Raw genomic sequence first — 21,723 nt, 5'->3', positions numbered from 1 at the left:
TTAAAAAACACTAGTGTTGGAACTACCTGATCATTAATCATTGAAACATTTGCCAAGAGAATATTAGGTTCTTGCAAGCTCTGCACACTCTACCCACTCCTTGTAGGAAAAAATAATGTAGAAAATGAGTAAGTAAAAATCATTTTAAAACAGTGTTATTTCATCTCACTAAGTTACATTAAATTGCCAAACATCTCACCTGCAGATTTGGAGGTTTTATATTCCAACTACTGGTTTCTGTTCTAAGAAAAAGTAACTGGCTGATAAACAAGATCTTTCCTAAACTGAACCTTGCTAAAATTGCATTCTAACACCAGTAACAAAGCACATGATTTATAGTAACCACAGTGCAGTATCATAAAAGACAACTCCAAGGACAATATCCACTACAGTTTTTAAAGATATCAAGTTTTTATTTTCTCGATGCCAAATGAACATTTGATTTCTGCAATGTTCACTGACATCTCTTTTGGTTATTATTATTTTTTTTATATATATATATTTCATGTTGCTTTAGAATCAATGTATTTTTGTATGTTTTGAAACTTCAACCATGATATTAAAAACGATGTGCAACATGGGCAACAAATACTTTAATTATTTTTATGAAGCTCCTAGGAAACTGCATGTGTCATATGTATACATACACAAAATAATCCTCACAAAACAAAATTGCTTACTTACAGATCTCTATTTTCTGAAACAGACTGTTCTGAATGATAATATGTGGCTGATCCTGATTGATGGGACAGAAATAGCTCAATTATCTTTCACACAGAAATGCTTTTGTTAAAAATAATTTTGAGTAAATGTTTTCTTAAGATTATGTATTGGAAGTCCTAAGTGAGGCTACTCATTAAAAAGAGACCCACTGATAAGATCGTACTAATAGCTTAATAATAAGAGATGCTTTAGATTTAGGTCATGAAAATGAGAACCATATAGCTGCCATCCTCTCCACTTTTAAAGTTCTTGTGTGAAATTTTGTCCTTAAAGGAGTCAATGGGCAGATCACGTAACTTCATAAATCTGAACCCAGTATTTGAAATAATTCTAACTGTAGTTAATTAAATAAAGTTTGCTTTGAGCATGTTGAGCAGATACTTAGTTTTGTCCAATCTGCCTGTTTAGGAGAGAATATACTTATGTGTTAATCACCTGCTGGGTGGTGGTGGGGAATCTATCCTTTGATCAAAGGGAGACATACTGGTTTTACTTTACATCCTGTCTCTCTACCTCTCAACTGGCCCATAGCTGGAGGGATTCATTTCAGGATTTTTCTTTATTCCCAGTATTCTGTTACTTGCTGCATACCACCACCCAAGGCACTACGGCTAAAACCAAGCACTCTTTGTGGTACACCCATATGACAAATATGACAAAATGAAAACTATTTAAGCTAAACCTGTAAGACCAAGTTTGCTGTAATCCTGCAACACATGCAGCTTTTGAACACTTCAAGATCAGATCAAAGTTTGACAGACAGAGTCAAGGAGAGAATCGGTACATCTAAACCTATCAATCCTCAAGAGAAAACAGTACACTGGTAAAAGTAAAGCTGACTATTCATTTTGTCTTGGTGCTAACAGCAGTTAACTATGCCTAGAGAGCTCATGTTTTTTTCCCTGCATTTTTTTCCTCGAAGGCAGGGTTCTCACTCAGCTTGCCTTAAAATAAATTCTGCTTTCAAGAAGGAAAGAAAGGAGATTTTTTTTTTTTTTCCTAAGTCTTATACTGAAGGACCATTTCTAGGTAAATCTTTTCCAAGCTTTCCTCTATATCTGTATATAGAGGATGACTGTATCTGCAGAAGATTCACATACTATTTTATTAATTTACATTTGCTTCTATAAAACCTGAAGACAAGGTGCTCTGAGACACTGTAAGGGACATAGTAGTCTTTACATCTTCTAATTAAAAAATTAGAGAACTTAAGAAACAGTTAAAAGGCATGTAAAAAAAAAGAAAAAAAAACTCTTACAATCAGTTGCTGGCTTGTTTTTGGTTGACAGGTTCAATTCTAAAACTATTCCTACTAGCAGGGTTTTTTTGAGCTTTTATCATTTTTTTTTAAATGAATGTCAACTCAAGTTCCAAGTATTTTCCCGTCTATTAATTATGCACAAGAAATACATTACAAGTCTCAAAATAAATTGATTTGTAGCATTCAAACTGTAAAACAGCCCTATTGCACAGCAGTTGATGATAAGATGATTTCTTATTAAAGTTTCTGCCACTGACTTTAAAAATTAAGCAAATTTACAACTCAGGAAAAGATCTAGAAGATTAATAAAAACCATCATGTAAAAGATGGAAAAACAAAACAAACAAACAAAAAAAAAAAAACACTGAATGTACTTCAATAAAGGAATCTGGAAGAAAACAGCAAAGAGATTTGAAGCAGTTTTTTATGTTTTTAAAAGGCTGACCTACCACAGGTAAATATTTCACAAAGGAGTACTGCAGGATCTATGCAAATTTCTCAACAATTTTGTAATCCTCAGAAAGGGTAAGAGTAAGGGTAAGTTAAATAGTGTGGTTTTTCATTAAATCTAACCATGGATTTAAATAATAAAATTTAAGTCAGCATAGAGTTGGCAGAAAAGAAAATTTAGAGTCAGGAAAAAATTCTTTTAGTAGCATGATATTGAAGGGAATTGCAACACTGGAAAAGGAGCTATTGTAAAAAAAAAAAAAAAAAAAAAAAAAAAAAAAAAAACTTTACAAAAGAAGTAAAGCTTTTCACCTTTACATTTAGTTTGCTCCACAATCAATCCAGTTAGGAGAGAATAATCACTTACACACACATACAAAAGCAATCTCAGAACACTTTCCACCTAAAAGGCTTGAATACAATTCAGTCAGAACACTGTTATTACTTACACAGGTATAAATTCCTATGGGGTACAGAACCAACGTAGAGTCAGACGTAAAGCTTTTGCCATAATTAAAATCATTCTAGGTTATATAATTCCTAAATCATTAAAAATTTGCCTCAGTGTTTACATTTGACCCTATCCACATTCTTAGAACTAAAACGAACACTCATGAAAAACTCATGCAGGATCCAGGTCAACAGATGTAAAACACAACACAAAGAATGTGTGCTTCTTTGATGGCTCCAACAAATAAAGATTTAGGCATCAATTGCATTAGGGAACAGTAGTAATTCTTAAATACTTATAGATAGAATTTAAGTTTTCTTATAAAAAGATTTCTGTGTTTGAAATTTATCACATTTCAAGGTCCTAGAATGATGTGTGGCAAAATCAATCATGTTTTTAATTTATCAGTCCATCCTTACCTTATTGCAGAATCTATCCAAACTTTTTTTTTTTTTTTTTTGAAGAAGAACTGGAGAACTCATAGAACTGGTTTTCCAGAACTTACAGTTCTTATATAAAATGGAAAGTATTATATATTACTGACCTTCATGCTTGCATCTGGCAAAAATACCTGCTATACTAACAAAGAGGTTCTGATTAGTTAAGTGAGAAGACTGCACTGGCTTCGTTTAAATTGCTTTAATAACCTGATTATATAAATTGGTGCAGGAGCCTTTAAGATAAAGTAATTTCAGTAAGGGTGTTTTTATTTTACCTTATGGACACCATTTTCTTCTAGATTGGGCTTTTCTGCTTGAAGATGCTACTGCCACTAGCTGTTCTTCACTAACCATCAACTGGATGTTACCACACACTTTCCAACTGAAAGAACCATGTCAAAGTACCCTCTAGTCCACACCATGTAATGATAAACAGGCTTGCTCACACCCATTCATCACTACTTAAGTTAAACTGGCTCAGTTTGCTTGAAGTTGATATGGGACTGATGGGAGTGATTTCTTCTGTTGATGGATCTGGGAGGGTAACAATCTATATCAGAAAAAAATGTAACAAACACACAAAGGTGGATGGTAATAACATCATCAGCTGGCATAGCTGTTTGTGGAGTGCTCTGCCCAAATTCTGCCCATGGCCTAAGGTTGTGGACAGATACCCTCAGCTATATCTGGGTGTGCCAATGAAAGAGATTCCAGATGCCTAGCACTTTCCCTTCCAAGTTTGCTACTCCTTCAAATCTTTCAGTAAAGCTGTTCAAGTGAATAGCTTACTCATTTTAGTCAAAAAGATCTGAGTTTAAACAACAACAAATGCATATGGATACATAATCAGTGTGGGACAATGTAGCAGAATTGGGATTATTAACAGGCAAGCATTCCTTAATTATTTCTAATCCATTACATAAACATTTGCTGCTATCACTCAAGTACACAAATAGCTCAGTGTTATCTAAGTGATGTTCTCAAGACACTTGATACTGAACTTACTTAAATTACATGAATAAATACTTTCCCTAGACTTCTGTATTACACTATTAAAGAACAATTTAGTGGCTCCAGCCACTGATTCATTGTTTAAATTCAAGCCTCTGAACAATCCAATATGGCTCAATACTTTTTCTTTGACAGAAAAATGGAATGGCTATGGAGGCAGCATGCACTTCCTGAAACAGCCAAATGTTTGGGGTGTTTTTTATTGTCAGTTTCATTGCTTCTATACCTGACTTGGCTCAATTCACCACACCCAGATGAAGTTGTAGGGATGTTTCTTTTACTGCATGTGTGTGATCTGAAAATCTGCATTAGAAACCACAGTCTACAACCAATCTGCATTAGAAAACACAGCCAGAATAACGTGAAGTATAAGGGACAGGGTAGTGTCTCAAAACTGGCTCCAGACCCTGTGGCTATGATAGCAGTCATCACCTATCAAAGCTTTAACTTGAGAAAATCAACAGATGTGTGCAATGACAACTGGTATTTCATTGATGTTAAGTAGGTCAGTACTATAAGTATTGTAACTACTAAATAGCTATATGATTTTTTATTAAAAATAAATACTAAATTGTTATACATTATTTTTGTACTGTATTGACACATTTCCTCTTGTATTTTTCATAAACTTTCCAGTGTAACTTATATAAATATGATGATTATTCAAATTTTACAGTTTCTTGCTTTTGCTGTTGTTTGTTCATTTGCTGTTGTTTGTTCATTTGTTTTTTTTCATGTGTTCATTTACTTTAGTATTCAATTATAAAAGTTTACATTTAAAAGCTTAAGTCATATGATTTTTCATGAGGTCTTTAATTGACATTTCTGCTTCCAGACAGAAACATCTTCCAACAGGAATGCTGTGCAGACAGTCCCACATTCACTTATTCTAATATTTACAAAAATCTGCTCAAAGCTCACAAGCTTTAAAACAAGTAACAGCAATTTCACATGTTCACACAAGTATTTGTAGAAGTGCAATCCATAATTTCTCTGCATAGTACATTTTCACTACTTTTTTACATTTCAGCTTATCTTTAGATACCAAACCATGTCTAGATTATTTGATTATATTTCAGCATGAAGTCATTGATTATCAACTGTTTACAACAACTATAATTTCTGAAACAAAGTTTAGCCGTAAAAATACATTCTGCCTTCTCTCACTTTCTGCAGTGTTAAAAATTGCTCAAAAATGTTATTTGTTTTCATTATAGAAGAGCAAAAAAGAGCAAGACTGCTGATTGCAGGTCCTGTAGTTGTTGTCTTTAGGACCACTACATCAAAAGCGTTGACATTCGGTTCATCAGCTACATTTTCAGACTGTTTGCACACTTTCTGCACCTGCAGTGAAGAAGCTGAGGCCAAAGTTCAGACAGAATAGCCTGACTCACACAGCTAACACACAAATGACAGACAAAAAAATATTGAATTTATATAATAAAGTTCTATAGCTAGGTATGGGGATGATTTGGTGTCTCATAAATACCAAGGATAAGATAAATACCTGTCAGAGCAAAGTAAAAGACAGTTAGTTTGTGCAAATACCTTTGAGAATGCATATATATATATATATATATATATATATATGCGCACAGATGTTTTTCTACTAAAACCATGAACAAATCACAAGAAACTGCTCTAACAATCTGAATGAAAATTTAATAGTACTGAAATAAATAACAAGACTAATTGAATTCAGTGGGCCCAGTGTCTCAGGTGCTGGCCTTAATTTTGTAATGTATTTGGCCAAAGCAGAGTTGTAACAAAGTTTTTGTTGTTGTTTTTCAAAAGAACAGTATTGATCATCTTCACTGATCTTCCATTCAGTAGGAAGCACAGAAGTTTTACACTGGTCAAGCACGTCATATATTTATTTCCACTATATAATTAATAAAGACTAACAAAACAGGTACAGCTAAATAAATTATGTACTTCTACTGTAAACCCTCTGTCTTCAACTGTGGGTAGTTAGTACCTGAAGGTACTAGCAGTAGTATTAAGAAAAAAAAAAAAAAATGTAACTTTTTAATGAATATACAATTTCTGAATTAAAGTGACAACTTTAAACATCTTACATTATGAATAAAATTATTTTAACAAGAAAGAAGAAGAGTAGTCACAGATCTGTCCATCGTTTGCAAAACAAACATTCCTAGGAGGTTCCTCCTTTTGTTTAATAAAAACCAAGCTGCAGTAACACAAGAATTATGTTCATAAAAAATCACAAATCCAAAATGCCCTTGGGCTCCAGTCAGTGTAGCAACACCCATTTAGGTAATTAAGCATACAGCTAGTATTTTCGATGAGAGAATTGAAATGAACACTGTAAACAGTCATGCTCCCTATTTTTCCATTGCTTTGCATGCTACTGAGACTCATTCCAAAGCTATTTTCCAAAACAGGCTTAACAGAATATCCAAACATTAAAAAGAAAAAAATAATCTTTACTGAACAAGATGTAAATATAAAGCAGAACAATAGCTGAAAGTTAATGTCTTTAAACATATCCTTCTATAGCAACATCAAATCAAATGATCAAATGCTGTTATGCTTCATACTGCTATTAGCAAGGACATTGTAAGAGAAAGCTGTTTCATCACATCTCAAGAAAGACAAAGTGAGGCACCACATTTGTTTTAAAACAGCTTTCTCCTTATTTTCCCTGTAAACACATACAAAAAACATTCAATAGCTAGAAATGAACAGTAAACATTTGCCTGAGAAATAATTGAGAAGCTTTACTTGTCCACCCATTCTGTACAGAGTTTCTACTTTAAAGGTTTTTACTTTTTTACTGAATGCGACTGCTGCCAAAGAGTGACTCCGTCATGACTACTTGGCAAAGTTTTAAAATTACAGACTACTTTTTTCAGCTCATAAATCCAAATTAAAAAAAAAAAAAAAGCTTTATGATTCTAGTTTCAAAAACATTAGCCTTCACTTGCCGTCAGACGCAATCTTTAGACCCTTTTTGCTTCAGGTGTGAAGGTATCCCTATTTTAAGGATATAACAAACAATCAACTTGTCTGAACATCTTTTAAAGCATAACTCACTTCATATCTGACAATAAAGTCTACAGTACTGAACAAACAAAGTACTGTAAAAACAGTTTTCACGTGGACTTGTATTACAGACACACATGGACAATTTGTGGCAAAGTCCTAATTGTTTTTGCCATGTCTGTAGGAAGAAGAATGAAAAAAACAAGCACTTTCCTTCTACCTGCTCACCTCAGCTGTGCCATCAATCTCATTTTCTGAAAGTCACATGGATTCAGTTGCCCATGACACACTACTATATAAGCTTTTTTTTTTTTTTTTAAGTTATCATTGCCTACTGATTTTCTTTTGTTTCCTTCGTAAAGGTGAGAGAAGGGATCCTGTTTCTAACAAGCCCCAACCTGTGCATCTACGTGTGGTACCAGATCTCTGGCTGATGAGATTTCCCCAAACACCTAGTCTGCCCCTTAATGAGCAACATTACAACCTTACAACAACCTCTTTACAACCTTACAACACATCCTGTCATTCTACAGTTCCACCATCATTTCATGCTATTTTTCTGTAGTATCTGAGCACTGAAGTGGTAAAGTTTAAAACAGTTTTTGTGATTTTTAGCTTTTAATTTTTCTTAAATATAATTAGAGGACCAGCCTTTATTATCATCACCTAGGTGGAGTACTACTTGATGGCCTTGGAAAAAACTTTTGACTGCATGAGACTATCTGCATAGTACCTAAAAGAACATTAATAAGACTATAAAGCCAGGACAGAATTAGATTTGAAACCAAACAAGTTCAGAAGCTAAACATTTTGGTATTTTAAGTGTTCTTTGGATTCAAATTCTGAGAGCAGAAGATGCCCTTTGGCTGCAGTACAATACACAAATTGAGAGTGGTCTACTTCTCAAATTTGTTATATTCAAAACTCACAACAAACTCAAAAGAGATCATTTATTTTGTTCCCAAATTAAAAAATAATAATAATAATAATAATTCTCAAACTAAAATTCTATCCCAAATCTGGTATAGGTTCAGTACTTCAATATCAGTGACAGACAAAATGTGAAATTCGAAAGCCATCTCTTACACTGCTCATTTCTTACAAACTGCAGGTCCAAAGCAGTGACACCATTGAAGCGTATGTCTCACAACTGGTTGCCTCGTGTTTAAAAGGCACAAGTTCTGACTGAAGCTCTTCCCCTGACCGGGTTTTATACTACAACCCAGCACTTGGATTCTACAGTCTCTGTGTGTTTAAAATTCAGCTTTTCTCATATTTGGACACATCAATGTTTCATCTGGCTAGCACCTGCTTTTCCTTAAAGTTTCTAGGACCTTAATTATGCTTTAGGCTTTTAACCATTAAAAAAAAAATCAATTGAAATGAAACAAAATTTCTTATGTTAAAAGTAATCAATAGTGGCTTGCAGTCTACACAGGCTTAAGGGTACAGGGAAAACTGCCTATATTTTTTTTTCTCCACACCTATCAGGCTGCTTTGAACTCAGTACTGTTCATGCTAATATTGTGCACAGAGAAAAGAACTGAACTTTGCCAATACCAGACACAAACAGCACTTCAAATTGAGTGGCTTATCACTGAGAAAAAGGCTCATCTAAGCTTATCCTTGGCCAATTACATGGAGTTAATGGAATCAATGTTTCACGCAACTATATATTTCTTGTTTTCAGAAACAACATGATAAACAATTAGACTCTTAAGAAGAATTAGATTGACATTTCAGAGAACCACTTAGGCTAGTTGCCAACCCACAGTATATCTGGTAAATGGAAAATGCCTTCTTTAATCACAAAGGATTTTCACAGAGAGTCTTTGTAGTTAAATTTTTCTGAAATTTTTCAATAGGTGAAGGTGCGAAGAAAATTAACAGTTACTTCTACCACACCCTACCTGAAGACACTTCCAGAAATGTTTGATGTTATTTCTGTATCAAAACATGTAAATTAAGTAACATGAAGGGAAAATTTGCATTTTACAACTTTACATTTTACATTTTTAAAATGACGTATCTATTCCATTCATAACTATAGAAGTAAATTTTTAAATAAAAATAAATTCATCCATGAACAAACAACCAAAATCTGAAAATATTAAGAAGCAGAATCTCATGCCTGCTTTAAAAAGATACTTTGAATGTATAATGACAAATTATAAAATAGGGTAGTGTTCAAAAAATATGAATAGCAAATATTTACAGTTCTCTGACAGCAAGACACTGAAAAAGCTAAATGTAAACAACCTACTGAATTAAAAACAACAACAGCACACCCGTCATGAATTTACAAGGCAAGAAAAGTTAATCAGTACACTGAGCCAACACAATGTTATTTCCCTCACTGAGCAAAGATGCTCAGAGAAGAAAACATAGTGTGTTGGCCAAAGGAAGATCATCTGCAGCAGGAGTATAACTGGCCTTCAAGAGCTAGGAGTGTTTTCAGAAAACCCTCTGAAAGGAGAATGAATTTGCTGAGTCTGATCTGAAATGGTTAAAGTTCATTTCCTGAGAATCCCATAAAAATTCCTGATAATTCAATAGCAAATCATTCTCTTGCTTGCCCACCTTAAATAACAAAACTTTATTTCACAATGTTGCATTGAAAATAAATTTGTTAAATCTTAAAAGTTTTTAGAGGTTACTGTGAGAATAGATGAAGAATAATATCCGAAGTCTGCAGAGGCTCTATGCATTCCTTTAACAAGCAGCGCAAAGCTTGCCTAAAGTCCCTAACAAGGAAGGATACCATTTTTTAATTTCCCCCCCACACACACACACAAAAATGAAAGTAGACTAGACTAGACTACAGAACAGTTCAGTTGAAAGGGACCCTCAAAGATCACCAGATCCAACTGCTGGGCCACTTCAGAACTAACTAAAAATAAATGCACAACTTCTCATCTTCAGCAAAAGAGACAGAGGAATTCACAGCTGAGCTGCAGAATACTCACTGTATGTAAATCTCCCTCTATTGCTATTATAACACCTTAAACCTTGTGAATATATTTTCACAATATAAAATGCATAGAATTAATTACCTGGCACCACTTAGAGGCAGAGAACGGAGAGGGTACTGGCTTTGTTCCAGGGCTCTTTTGGCCTGAGAAGTGAGCTGAGTACTCACTTAAGTATCAAAATATGACCGTGTCTGATACAGCCATCAGCATAGTTAATTTGAATATAATTAAAAAGAGTCATACTAGGTAAAGATGTGATTTAGAATCATCTCCAAAACACATTAAGTTCATGTCTGTGCTTCTCTCTCTCTCTTTTTTTTTAGTATATCACATCACAAAAATTTCTATATGTTTCCACTGTCATGCTCTAGTGTGCTTTTTTTTCCAGCTAGTAAAATATTCTTGAATGATCAAAATTTTGTTATCGGATATACAAGTATGAATTCAGAGTGAGTGATTAATTAATTATTATGGTGATTTTTGAGATTTTCATCAAATTACTATTAAATGAGTAACGCCTGTACTCATTACTACTACAAGAATTCCAGGATAATACTATCTTTTTAAATTTTTACAATGCAAGGTCATGATCATAGCTAACTGAAATATTCATTTTGATGTCAACTTTCATATATTGTAGCTTCTAATAAGAAAAATATTCTGACTTTTCACTCGGTAGATAAAGAATCTCAGAGAGAAACCACTTCAAAACCATAATGTTTATTTTACACTACTGTAGCTAAAATTATTTTTTTTTTTTGCCTCTTGATAGTTTTAAAAATCATTTTACACTTTGTACACTTTTTTTTTAAACAAAATAAATGTGGTTTTGAGACTCCAATAGAACATGAATATACTTTTGTTCATAAACAAACATCTTGACACACTCTGTGTCATAATGGAACTGCTGCATTCATAGTATATATAATTTGAAATGTGTGACTAAAATTATAGTAAAAAAGGGAACTATAAAGAAGGTGAATGAGTTATTTCTAGAAATCCACATTCTTTTGATTCAAATATTTCAAAAATTAAATCATTGTTAAAATTGTGTTTTCCTCTCCCACATAAATAAAATATATGGCTCGTGTTCCAAAACTACATGTCGGGAACCATTCCTTTCAGTCTATAATTATAGCATTGTAAAATGTATCCTAAAAAGAATATCACATAGCAAGTTGTGACAACAGACTTTGTAGAAAGCAAACAAATGATAAAAAATGTGTATTTTACAAAGACCGTAGAATCTGCAAGATTCAACTTTATCAGTCTTTTGATTGTCAATGTCAGTTGCAAGTGGAAAAATAAAATAATCTAATTATCCAGAGCTACAATTCCTTTACCATATCAAAGCTCTAGTCTATGTGGCAGAAAGTATTATAGAGTTATTGTACAATCGAGTCATTTTTAACTCCTGCTGTGCTCAAGCATCAAAAAGCAGGAATAAAGAACTGGAAAGCAGTTTGTGTCATAACTTGGACTCCTAAAGAATACTCCTGAGAACTAAATCCAGTTTTCCTCTGGCTGAATACAAGAGCCAAGAAACTCAGTTCTACCTGAGCAGCCCCCACTGCTGAGCTAGATGCAAACTACTATGCTCACAGAGCCAAATCAAGCTGTTCGCTATAAAGCTTGTGCAAAATAGAAACGTTTATCCATTCATTTCAGCTTTGCTGAATTCAAAGATGTACTTTGAATGCAAAGATGCACTCAACAGATTTTAACAGAGAACATGAGGAAATTCAGTATATCTGTTTTCAGAAAGGCTTATAAATTATTTATTTCCAAATGGGGAAGGAGGTCTATGCCGTGAATTTTCACCTTGTGATAGCCATTAACACACTGAGTGATGGCTGTTCCACCTCCAAGGACAGGTCTACCCATGAGCGCAGTCCAGAGGACCGGCTGCTTTCTACAAGCTACTGATTACACGACCTCTGCAGTGCTCCCTCACTTAAAAAGAAACAGCAAAAAAAGGTATTTGTCGAGTGTCTGGTATATAATGATACCAGATAAATTATGCTGGCATTTGAACAAAAGAGTCAGAAAGGAATGTCTGTTTTTAAATTAGAAATATATTTAGGCTTGGAAAATACACAAAAATTTGCTCTCCACATCCAAACAGAAGAATGATGCTGACAAACAACTGAAAATTACATTGCTTTTAAATAACACCATAAACTGCCATTAAAATATCATGCAGCTGCAGTTAACAGAACTTGCTAATTACTTAAAACACAACACTAAGAAAACCCACAAACCTTTTTTACATTTTTATGTGAAAAATAATTCCAGATTCTTTTTAAGGCTGCTTATTTTCAGAAAAGAAGAAAGTAACTAAAAAAAGTTAGAATGAGTCACATCCGTCTGTACTATTTCCACATGCAACACGTGTGTCCAGACTCAGAGGTTATCTATACATACAGCCTATATGAGTATGACATTTAAAGCCAAATCAGAAAGTGTGTGTGTGTGTGTATATATGTATATATATATAAAGGTTTATAACAATACTCCGATAAACCAAGCTTGCTTTCTTTTAAACGTTAATGGTATCGCAATTGTCATTATTTTATTTCCCAGTTGTGGGATCTTAAACTTCCCCATGACAGAAATCTTCAACAGCTTAATTTTTTTAAACAAAATGCAAATTATTTGTCATGGATATCAATAATTTTGCATCATCTTGCAACTATGCTAAACAGCAGGTATATGAAAGGTTTTTTTAAAAATAAAAATGTTACAAATAAGAACAAAAAATGATTTTGGAGATTTTATTCTAGTCTAGAATGACTTGCCTGAAACATGGCTTATAACATCACTGGAAACAAAACACATCATACAGTCTTCAGCTTGGGGTGTCAGAGGCCAAAGTGATATAAAGAGTAAAGTTAATAACTTTAATAAATTTAACAGCTTTAATAACACATCAGCGCTATTAATATTCACTTATGTGAGTAGATTTTTCTCCTCTGAACAATCCCACTATAGCAAATAGAATTGTGCCAGTAAAAGATAGTGGCGTGAGCAACATTGTCTGAGTGAAGCACCAGTGATGTGTTTACACTGTCATTAACAATGTTAAGAGACCAGAGTAATCATGAGCTGCCTGAGATTACCTAGAGCATCAAAGGCAAGCACCAAAAAAAGTGGATAAACACTGATCAGTAACTGACACAAATGGACAACAGAGTATTTACTCATAATTGAAAGAGACTTAAACAAAATAAGCTGAACTTTTGTATCACAGCCAAATTAATCCATGGATGCTAGTCATCCACAGAAAGGTTATACTTTCCTTATTTAGCATTATCTCTTATCTTAAAATTTAAAAAAAAATATTTTAGCTTAATATTTTTTCCATGCATACTATAAACTACATTCCAGTAAAACTGTATCCATAATCTGTGTCAAATCTTCTTAAGTATCAACCTTTCATATTAATTCTGCAAAGATATTACAGTTTTCTTTCTACAGGATTTTTGAGATGATAGAGAAGTTTAATGCTAGTTTAAAGCAAATCTTATCTCCTGATCACAAGGAATTGTTACGAACAGAAACAAATACACTTTTTTTAAACTTTCAGACCTACCTACATCTTTATCCACAGTAGGGTATGATAAAAATCAAGCTTTAGACCATTGAACAGTCACACATAGTTCCTCATTGTTAATTGCATAGGTAAAAAACACTTTCACATGGTTCACAAACACACCTTTTAAGAAACATACAGCTCCATGCAGTTTAAAATAAAACAATACAAATTAGACTGCAATTCAAAAGATAGAAAAGAGAGTTTCTCACCCCTCAAAATAAAACTGGAACTTTGGTTTATAGGAACGGCTATGCCCATATACCCTCCTCATCATCCTGTGTGCCAGACATTAGGAGATGCACAGAGAAGATGTTAGCATTGGAATGAAAAAAGAAAAGGTTAGTTACTTTGGTGAATATAAAATACACCTTTCTTGCCTGTTAAAAACATGATTTTTTTTAATATAAGCCAGCAAAAGCAAATGAACAAGTTTGTGTTACCTACACAAAAATCTGCATCTATAGCAACCAAAAACCAACAATGCTGTAAATATTTTTCCCACCCAGTTAAAACAGTATGTAGGAAGTAGATTATAAGATTAAATATTAAAATATTAGTTTTTAATTGCATGAAATTCAAACCAACGCTGGCAGCAGAAACAGATTAAAATTTATAAGTAAACAAAGAAGTAATTACTATAATCAAATTGTCTTACATTTTGTTAGGTTAAATGACAAAGATACTGCTGAAGAATCAGAAAAATCTGTTGTTAGTGAAGTAAACTTTTCTAATAAGCTATCAATTAAATCTATCTTTTAAGTGAATGTTAAACACTACACATTGTCAGATTCTGTCCTTTATTCCATTTTTGAATCATTAAGATCACTTATTTATTTGCAATTTTTATGTTAAATAACATTAATGGCAATACAAAAATCTTAACAATTTTATGGAATTGTTTTTTAAAAGGGATTATATTACTGTAGATATGCTCAAGGGGAGAAGAGCATTTTTTAAATTCATTATAAACTTGAAGTTAAAGAGAACAAAATGTAAAACTTGAACTAAATCAAGAGAATGAAATGTCCTTCACTGGGTATGTTTACTGAAGATTACACTTTTTATAATGATGCTTTATCTATGTACACACAGATGTCAATGCATATAACTATATAATTCTAGCGTGCCAAATTCTGATGCAATATCAAGCTTCTAGAACAGAGGTGCACAGCATGTGCACTCAGCAGCTCATAATCAAGTAAAACTTATCATTTTAGATATCCTCAGAAATCACTCATTAATATTTTAGAAACATAAAAAATGACATTCTGTAGTTTCAAAACTCTGAGAGCTAGCTGGTGTAACATACTGCTGGCACTTAATTAAATCTAAAAAGCAAATAAAATGAGTAGTAATTAATTATGATTGAAACAGACAGGAATTTTAGCTTGAAAATATACACTGCCAGTATCACTACTGTTCCTAGTCCATTCTTGGAATAAAAAAGAGCTCCCAGATGTCAACTGTTATTAAAAACCAGATGTTAAGATAGATGTCTTGCATATTGCTGAATTAAGTAAAGAAATCTGACAGTCCACTATAAACTTAGATATCATTTAACATGGAAGAAATGTGGGTTAATTTTTTACAGTTAACTTTGAACACATCTTAGTTATATGGTCTGCACACTACAACGCAAAGTAAAGCAAAGCAAAGTAAGCCCTGAATATTCTTACTTATTTTTGGAAAAAAAGGGACAGATTATGTTAAACTTCCAATGAGCTGGATTCTCCTCACTGAAAATATGAGTCCTTCCTCATGAATTCTGCAGGACTAACTGTTATTCAGACCTACTAATGTTAATTGAATTAACTTTGAAGTTCACAGGGGTTTTTCCAGAGTAAAGGTTGAAGAAAGACTGAAGGATTTCTTTTCCACTGAGCAGTTTGATCCTATTTCACTAACAAAATGCATTAGGTTAATCTTTGGTGATACCTTTAAAAATAGCAGGAATCAACAAAAATGGGCAACTCAGTTAGAAGGGCTCATTTGGAAACATACCATGTTCATCTCTTTTGCTGTTTACTATATTACAATTCTTAAAATAGCCAAGTATTCATTTTCACTTCAGTTATCTGTGTGATCTCTCTTTTTGTCAGGGTTCTAGAAGAGTTGACAGATCAAGCCTTGTCAAATACTTTTAGAGTATTACATGAAATTACAGACTATATAGTTTGACATTGATCCTCACATACAATAAGGAATAAATTAAAAGCTAGAATGCAGTTAATGTTCATCAACATTATTTTATTGAGTACTGGTCCTGTCAAAATAACTTTCTACCTTCTTTAATTATGCAAAGAGTTTTTTTGATATTATTTTTTTTTTTAAATAATATGTTGAGATTTCTGTAAAGCATTTTATTATTTTCCCCAATATATTTTGTCAGTAAAATTAGCTCTGTGTAGAATGAGTGTTACTGGAGAAGGACAGGGACCCACAGATACCTATTCTCATCCCAAATTTATTTATTTCAGAACCCCTGATCTGATACAGAAAAGCAGAAAGTTTTGTTTGTTTGTTTGTTTGTTTTTCTGCTAGAGAAAAGAAGAGACCTATAGTACATAAACTGGAAATGTGGTAAATATTTTTCAATAGCACATCAATTCTGGATCATGAAGCTTTTATATCAAGACTGAGATAATTCATAAAAGATATGATTAGCAGTATTCAAAATAATTCCCCACAAATTACAGATTTAATGATGAAATTATTGAATGGTCTGGACCAGATTATGATCATGACTCACTTCATCTTTAACATATAAAATTAACAAAAATCCTGTTCCATCCTTTTTTTCACACATCTGTTTTAGTGATAATTTCTGCACCCTGATCTTATTCTGTACACAAAGAGCTTATTACAAATTTTACAATTTTAATGATTCGTAAATTCATTTAAAAAAAAAAAACACTGTGATCTGTTTTGACAGACAACCAAACAGAAAAAAAACACTCACTTGATTTAAAATTCTTAATACTAAAAGCAACCCAAGACCAATCTCAACATAGTGTCAGGTTTTAAAAACTTTTATCTACGTAACATTCTCTCTTGATTTATACCTACCCCTGAAAACTTGCTCTTACCTCATCTGCAATTTCACATCCTAATTATTTATAGATGACAAATAGCATTTTAAGACTTCCACTAACCTATGTAGATGTCACCAACCTACCAACCCCATCAATAAAGTCTACCCTTTCATAACCTAACGCGTCATATTGTCTAGTTAATTATGTCACATATTGGTGCCATGTAATGCACTGACCTAAAAATACGTGATGCTTCATTATAGTTGAGGTAAAAAAAAAAAAAACTCCTGCAGCTCCTACTCCTGTCAGCCTTCATTTTCATTAAAAAAAAAAAAAAAAAAGGATAAAGCAGAGCACCATAATTTCATGCTGTCACTTTTTTAATATAACAGAATGCACAAATATAAGATCTTCATGGAATATTAAACAAACTCTTTGATCGCTTACTATTGCCATTATGCAGAGGGGTTGTGCTCAAGCCTGCACCACTTCCTTCCAGTGCATCGGATGGAAGTTATAAGACTCAACTATCCTTGTCATTCTTCTGCCCGTTACAGTTTCAGGAGTGAATGTTTAATGGCATAAATCATTTTAGTGCTACAGACTTTACAGATTTTGCTGTACGGACAAACATAAGTACCTAAAGGCTCTGGATAAAAGTAACATAAGAAGTAAGATTGTAGACTGTTTTAATAAACAATCTATTATATCAAGAAGCTACGGTTTGGTACCTCAGCAGAAACAGATGATGTAGAAGAATAAAAAATTATTCACTGATGTTCTGAAACAAATTATATTCATTACCTATTTTTGCAGTCTTGACGCACTGTGAAGCAAAATAAAAGCTGCAGTTATGCCTTATCATTTATTAACATTGGATCAGAGGTTTCCAGCAGAATGCTTAGTCTTTCATATCAGTGTGTATCCTATAGAATCATTAATCTATGGCTATTTCAAACAATAAACTATGAACTATGATCAAGCATTTTTTGATTAATGTTTGTGTACATTAACTGCTTTTTAAACTTGGATCTTTCATTGGTTTATAGGGTCAAGAATAGCAGCTCAATGTCAGAAACTGCAAAGCAAAATCTGAATTAAAGACATTCAAAAAGGGAAGAAAAGTCAAGAAACACCATTTGAATTGATAATTATTGTAAAATTATTATGAATTCAAAATATTTATGATATTGATTGCCTTGTATTTTTAGAACTGACATGCAAGCCTTTAATTTAGACTTAATTTAGACTCTCAAATACTATGAAAACCACTCCAAATGAACTATTTATAGATTATTTTGAACTATTTATGAACTATTTATAGATTATTAATTGTGATTGATTGTGATGATTTTGTGCATTCCTTTTGCTAGTCTTTTCTGTGTGCTACTTACCGTATTTGCTCAGCATCTTAAAAAGAAATATCTCCTGTCACTACATAGGATTTACTGTTCTTATCCAATTGCTACAAAAACATAAAATCAAAAATTCAACTGCCTTCAAAATCACAAGATGAGGAACTTAGAAAACAGTGTTTTGAAAACACTATACAAAGGTGTTGAGAGCTTGTATACAGATGTCTTTTCTTTTAATACAGAAGTGTAGCTCAACACAAGTTTTGCAGGTATCTTTCTCAGCCTTCAGTTCTTTATGGTTCCTCAGTTTCAGTAGTAAATTTGCCACACTGGCCTTTAGATAAAATGGGATACATTATACATCAGGTTAAAAACAAAGGATTACTGTAATTATCATCTACATGATAATTAGATCATGTAGCTAATTAGATCGTGTAGATAACAAATTGTAATATATCAGATACCAGAAATTATATTCCTATTCATAACTACTCTGCACATAGCATACCCTTTATTACCAGTGAATGCAAAATAGTTGCAAGAAGTTATATTTAGTGTTGTGTTGCAATAAAGACAGATCTACAGAGAAATACAACTGGTACTGAAAGTGGTATCTCTACAATATATGTATCTTGGGGGGGTATTCTGGATTAATTTTGCTCCAAGACTGAATTCCCATTAGCATTGAACTGTGGTGGGCGACCTCCTGAAATGCATCTTTCAGATAAACTTCTTCAAAAAGGAATTCATTGTGTCCACTCCAAAACTGCTTCTGGTTAAAAACCACAGTGCAGTAAGTAGGAATAATCAAGAGTTTTCTTCAAAATATGTAATCTTGATCATAACTAGAACTCTAATGTATACGTACTCCAAGACTGCAAAATTCTGTATTACTATGAGGCCCACTGGTATAAAATTTGGTTATCTGATGTGAAGAAGACAGTGAATTTTACTCAAGAAGCAGACGGAAAATACGTCAATGAAATTGAAGTACTGCACATCCCCTCACATTTATGGCATGCAAATATATTTATAAAATCAGTTATTTAAATAAATTTAAAAAAATCAAAAATCCTAATTTCCTTTTATACAAAAACTTTTGCAACACAGGCAACATTTAAAACTTTATGAGTTAAGCTTTGCTGGCTCTCTTCCCACAAACAGAAGACCCTTCCTGACAAGGCTCATCATTTTTCCCTTTCATATGCCAGCATGCTAAGAATTAATGTCTTAACTTGAGTTGAATAAATCCAGTGATAACCTGCTCATCTCTTGAACTAACTTTCTGATGATAGATTTATCCTACTCTTCTTATTATTTGTGGCTATTAATGGGTCATTAAGCATGTAACTGCTGGCTCTGGACTGTGAAACTGTCCTACTTACAGCAAACAATTACATTTCCAGATATTAATTTCCATTTGTTTTCCAGAATTTGATTTCCAGAAATTTGATTTCCAGAAATCTACCTGCTAAGTAATAATATTTCTTTCAATTCAAGAACTTACCCTAAAATCAGAATCTTTTAGAGCTTAGAAAGACTTTCATCTGCTACTCAATTTCTTGGAAACATACAGGAGCAATCACAGCTGAGGACTAATCTCATAAACTGTCCATATATGGAACAACTGACTACAGAAGAGTTTTATGCATGAATGATTTGAAGCAGTGAGCCTGTAAGTGGAAAGGAGAAAGTCTAACAGTGGATTCATTCAAATGAATGGGCAGAATTTTCGAAGCTCTGTATTTTATGTTTCATTCATATATTCAAACAGTTGAATAAATATTAAAAATTGCTTCAGTAATACGGATTTATGTCACAGGCCTGTTTTCAAACCTAACCATAACAGAAGTGGTCACAACTGCATCATCCTGGTCACTGGTGCATCATCTAGTTATGAAAATGACCATAAAGTCTATCTCACCATTTGTTCCAATTGTATATAGTTAAGTTACAGTCAAACATAAATACTGGTGATGAAGGTAGGCAGAAGGTGGTTTCTTTACAACACCCAGACTAGCATTAACATGAATAAGATGTTTCACCAGATACTGATACATTTTAAAGCTTTATCACTAGATGAAGCAGAAACTCAATGCTTCTTACAAGAAGTGGTCCATGAAATCAGATGCAAAAATTTATGGTCCCGTTTGTAGTGAAAGCCTGTGACATGTTATCTCACTTAAGTAACCAGTGCTAGATATGCAACTCTTGTTACCAAGTTACTGTCTCCCAGAAATGGATTTCTGGCTCTCTCATTTGGTGTAAAAAACCTATTTTAGATTATGATGGTGGCAGCTAATTTTTCTAGTAAAAAATATAAGATAAATGTAAACCTCTGTATAAGTGTTGTATATTCTAACATGCACATTCAGGGGAAGTGAGGGGGAGAAGTGTCTATAGCTAAACATGATCTCAAAAAATTCTTCCATATGTGGAAAAGACTGCAAAGTTAACATATAAATATATATGTATATATATATAAATATACATACTGAGCAGTATGTATACATTATATCACATTAAACTTCAAAACATAAAACAAATTAATTTCTGTAAGCAAAGGAGAGGTATAACTTTTCAATGTACAAAATCCACCTCCTGGAGGTATCATAGACAGCAAAACCTGCATTCTACTTGTTACTTTTAATACTAGTTTAGCTGGCCTCTTAGTCAAATTATGAATTTAATATAATTAAAAGGTATTAGAAAATTCATCTGGATACAATATAATTACAATTAAGAGGTAGAAAAAAAAAAAAGTATTCATAAATATTACACATTTCTATTGGTTTTTATATAAATAACATAAGAAACTTTGAACATGAAGTTTGTAACTGTAAATGGTAATATACCAAACCTAAGGACTAGAGAAGCCCTGAAAGACAAATTCCAACTTGGAGCAGACTCTCAAATTTCAAGGCTCTTTCTTTTTCTCCATCACAGGTATGATGCAATCTACAAAGAAATTTATGTCTGAAACCACTCTCATTATCCTTAAAATCTGGGCTGCAAGTTTCTATGGAAAAACACTGATTTTCTTTTTAGGTTAAAGTAGATAGAAATACTTTGCTAGATATCAGAGGCAAAAATCTTGTATCTATTAGAATGACCATATGATAAGACTTATTGGTTCTGGGAAATTCTAAACAAAAACAACATCCTAATTAGAAGAAAAGCATTTTCCATTTAGGAACGTGTTTATAATAAACAATATAGCTATGATAACTGCATACAATTTAATAGGAGAACTGACTTTTAAAGTGTGACCAGGATATAAATAGGATTTTATTGCATTCACTTCAACATGTCTCAACACTCTGTGATGTGAATCACAAGTTTTTTGTTCCAGAGGGAGAATATGCATAGCAAAGATGAAAAATTAGAGGAAATACTTAAAAATGTGAGAGTATTTATGTGACTAATT

At 32.8% G+C, this 21,723-nt stretch overlaps 1 protein-coding gene across 7 annotated transcripts in view; it reads right to left on the bottom strand.

The window, feature by feature from the left end:
- ERC2 (ELKS/RAB6-interacting/CAST family member 2) overlaps positions 1-21,723 on the bottom strand; it is a 551,904-nt gene that overhangs the window by 102,419 nt on the left and 427,762 nt on the right. The window contains exon 19 of one of the 7 annotated variants that reach the window (XM_032193894.1): positions 14,119-14,184. The exons of the other annotated variants lie outside the window; for them this stretch is intronic. Within the exon in view, the coding sequence (XP_032049785.1) occupies positions 14,158-14,184 (27 nt within the window). The 3' untranslated portion in view covers positions 14,119-14,157. The remainder of the gene's footprint in view (positions 1-14,118; positions 14,185-21,723) is intronic. 7 annotated transcript variants of the gene reach the window in all.

This window comes from Aythya fuligula, chromosome 10 (assembly GCF_009819795.1).
Source record: "Aythya fuligula isolate bAytFul2 chromosome 10, bAytFul2.pri, whole genome shotgun sequence".
Taxonomy (NCBI): domain Eukaryota; kingdom Metazoa; phylum Chordata; class Aves; order Anseriformes; family Anatidae; genus Aythya; species Aythya fuligula.
Note: the sequence above shows the minus strand (reverse complement) of the source record. Positions and strands in the feature narration are given on the sequence as shown.